The sequence below is a fragment of the Dipteris shenzhenensis genome, chromosome 31, assembly GCF_047967505.1.
Source record: "Dipteris shenzhenensis isolate YYH24624 ecotype China chromosome 31, Dip_SZ_1.0, whole genome shotgun sequence".
Classification (NCBI taxonomy): Eukaryota; Viridiplantae; Streptophyta; class Polypodiopsida; order Gleicheniales; family Dipteridaceae; genus Dipteris; species Dipteris shenzhenensis.
Window position 1 is genome coordinate 30,815,627 of NC_141626.1, and position 3,328 is coordinate 30,818,954.

The following is a 3,328-nucleotide window of genomic DNA, read 5'->3' on the forward strand; positions in this document are numbered from 1 at the left end:
AATGTTTTTGTACGCCGCATAACAAAGGTGGTTGGAACACCTCCCCCAATGCCAATAGATTTTCATCATTGAGTCAGTGAGTTTCTACAAAAAATATGTACAGTAGTGGCTCCACATGAGGCACTTCATTTTGAGAGACCCTTCACAGAGAATGACATCAAGTATGTTGTCATGGGGATGACCAAGGAAAAATCACCAAGTCCATATGGGATTCCTATTGATTTTTATCAACATTTTTGGCCTTTGTGTGGTGCAAATCTTACACGGCTCTTGAATCATTGTTGTCGAGAGCTGGAGCTCTCCCTCTTTTGGTGAATAGTGGAGTCATAAAGTTCATTCCTAAATTAGCTAGTCGGTTGGCTCTTAGAGATTAGCGGCCTCTTACGATGCCTAATTGTGCTTACAAGGTAATGGCAAAGGCTATGACAAACTGGGTTAAGTATCTTCTTGCCAAATTGAGTCATCCTTGATAGTATGGTTTCACCCAAGGGCACAATATTCACGATTTGGTCCTCAATATGCTACTTTCAATTGACTTTGCAATGATTGAAAATAAAAAGCTTGTGCTACTGAATCTTGACCTTGAGAAGGTGTACAACCATGTGAATTGGGAATTCATCATCTGTGTTTTGCATAAGATGGGATTTGATGAAGGATTCTATCGATTAACCCAGATCATGTTCTCCAATGCCTTGGCTATTGTATCCATTAATTGTTACCTTCATGAACTCTTTTGTCTCCAACGTTCAGTATGTCAAGGCTATCCCTCTGCACCTTTACATTTCACCATTGTTACTGAGCCTCTCCTAAGGTGAATTGATTCTCATCTCTCACGAGGAGCTCTTTGAGGGTTGCAGCTTCCGGACGGGGGTCCTTATATTGCAATTTTTTGCAGGTGATAATTCACACATATTGGAGGCTGTTCAGTGCTAACATAGATACTCTCATGGCAATTTTTGTAGATTTTGCACATTAAAATAGTAATCACCCAAAACTAACCCTTAAACCCCCCACATCCTATGAAAGCAACACCATCCCCCCCCCCTCCTTCTTTCCCCTCACTTTTCCAAGCCACTCCCATCTCTCCCTCAACTCCAAGTTCCGTCAAGCCTCCATATTTTCTGTCTACCTCCATTTTCCGTCCTCTAACTTCCATCCAGCATTTCCACCACCAGTTTTTCCATCAACCTCCCCCCTCTACCACCACTTATCCGATTCGAAAATCAATGTGATTAAGTCATCTATCTTATTTCTTGATTGGCAAGCTTCACCTGATTGGATAGCTTCATTTGATTTCCAATGTCTCCCTATTGGTACTATCTTTCGCTAATTGGAGTACCGCTTAGTATCGGCATTACACTGAAGCAATGATTGGATTGGGCGCTAAATAAAGTTCTTGTGAAAGCTACTACCAAAGCTCATTGCTCAACCAATCAAATTCAAGTGGAGAATTACTCCCCATTAAATGCTACCTTTTTATAAAGATTCTTGCTTGGGTAGTGTGTAAGCCCCTTGCCCATTGAAGACTGCCCAAGACCTACATACATGTTTGGCGCCTTTTGAGCACCCTTTTGGCAGTGTGTACCCACCCTAAGTGGCCGTCCTCATAGTCACATCAGACTACCTTTATAGGCGGGTCTTGCAGTTAGGGGATATTCCACCATACACATCCACTCCGCGCACCCTTGCTATCTAGAACACCCTCGACCGAAGATGGTCTGGGGGGACCCCCACACTCCTAACGAAGATATGTGGTAGCTATAGATGTGAGCAGAAGACGTAGATGAGCTCATAGGCACAAGCTGTAGCAGACGTGGTGGTGTACATGCGAGCAGACGCCATCCCATCTACACTCCATCTGACAACCTCCTAGGAGGTCATTGCGCGGCCTCTAAGGCGCTAAACACAGAAGGTGCCCTTCCAAAACATGCCACGTGCCATAGCCTTTAAAAAAGACGTTTTTGCAAGTAGAGACATCTAAGCACGAGTTTTAGGGTTTGCTATAAAATCGACCACATCACGGCCGACTATAGTTCTTAACATTGTTGCATCTCATCTCTTTCTGTCTTTGTGTTGCCGACTGATATAGCTCGATAGCAGGGAAGATTTCCGCTATGGGGCACGCAGCAGTTTGGAATTCACATCCTAAGAAGTACGGGGCCGGCTCTCGCGCCTGGTGAGCACCGCCTTCACTTCCTCTTGGTGCATTTGGAATCTCGCCTTTACCAGCTGTAGACCGCGTTATTTTGTGTGTGTGTGTGTGTGTGTGTGTGTGTGTGTGTGTGTGTGTGTGTGTGTGTGTGTGTGTGTGTGTGTGTGTGTGTGTGTGAGAGAGAGAGTTCTTTCCATACGGTTAACGCTGCTTTGGAGCCACGGTGGTTTCCTTTGTGTGTTTGCGTTTTGCGGGCCGGGAAGGCGGGGGGAGGAGGAGGAGGGTAGCAGACAGAAATTCTTACTCTGTGCATTATTGTTTCACAGCCGGGTCTGTGGGAACGGCCATGGACTTGTCCGGAAGTACAATATAATGTGCTGTCGCCAGTGTTTTCGCATCTACTCCAAGGACATAGGTTTCGTCAAGGTATGGCTTTGCGGATTTTCTTGATTTACCAATGGTTTTCCCAGTTATCGTAAAAGTTACTGATAATAAGCTTTTAATTTTGGTCGACAGTATCGCTAAGCTGGCGGTTCTTAGGAGCATGATGCGGTTGATTTTTGGGAGAGCACAAGCATGAAATACCTTCCATGGATCCTGTGAGGTCCTGTATTTTGAGAGTCCGAGGAATGCACAAGGAAGTTTAAGGCCTATAATGTAGTGCTCTCTTTTTCTGCTATGTTAAATCATGTGAAGAGTCCCAGTTTGAGAGGTTCAGAACGTGCGATTTAATTAGCAGAATGTCATCGAATTTTCCGTAACTTAATATGCTAATATTGTATGCCATAGTTCTTCACATTACACGTACGGTATATATTGAGTAATTTTTTAAAAGCATATTCTTTGTATCTCCATTTCCAAGCTACCGTTTTTGCAGATAAGATTGTTATTGTCAGTCATGTCGGGTTGATTCTTGCATGAAGGGGTGTGTTTTGGAATTCAGGATGGTTACGTATATATTGTTATTATGTGCTGATGGACGATGCGTGAGTTGGAGTTGCGCTTATATGGTTCGATCATAGGAGCCATAGTGAACGTAATCCTGTGTAGTTCATGCATGTACTTGATGTCATGCTATTTCATGTGGGTTGTGTTTTTATCATATTTTCGATTATACAATTGCCGTGTTGATGGCCTTTTAGAATCCATGGGTGGTTTATCGTGCTAGTCCTGGGT

The 3,328-nt window shown here is 43.7% G+C and overlaps 1 protein-coding gene across 1 annotated transcript; it reads left to right on the top strand.

The window, feature by feature from the left end:
• Positions 1 to 2,001: 2,001 nt before the first annotated feature.
• LOC147881332 (small ribosomal subunit protein uS14-like) lies at positions 2,002 to 3,002 on the top strand. The gene is made up of 3 exons (XM_087369962.1): positions 2,002 to 2,176; positions 2,479 to 2,578; positions 2,669 to 3,002. The coding sequence occupies exons 1-3, from the start codon at positions 2,115 to 2,117 to the stop codon at positions 2,675 to 2,677; spliced, it is 171 nt and encodes a 56-aa protein (XP_087226088.1). The 5' UTR covers positions 2,002 to 2,114; the 3' UTR covers positions 2,678 to 3,002.
• Positions 3,003 to 3,328: the final 326 nt, after the last annotated feature.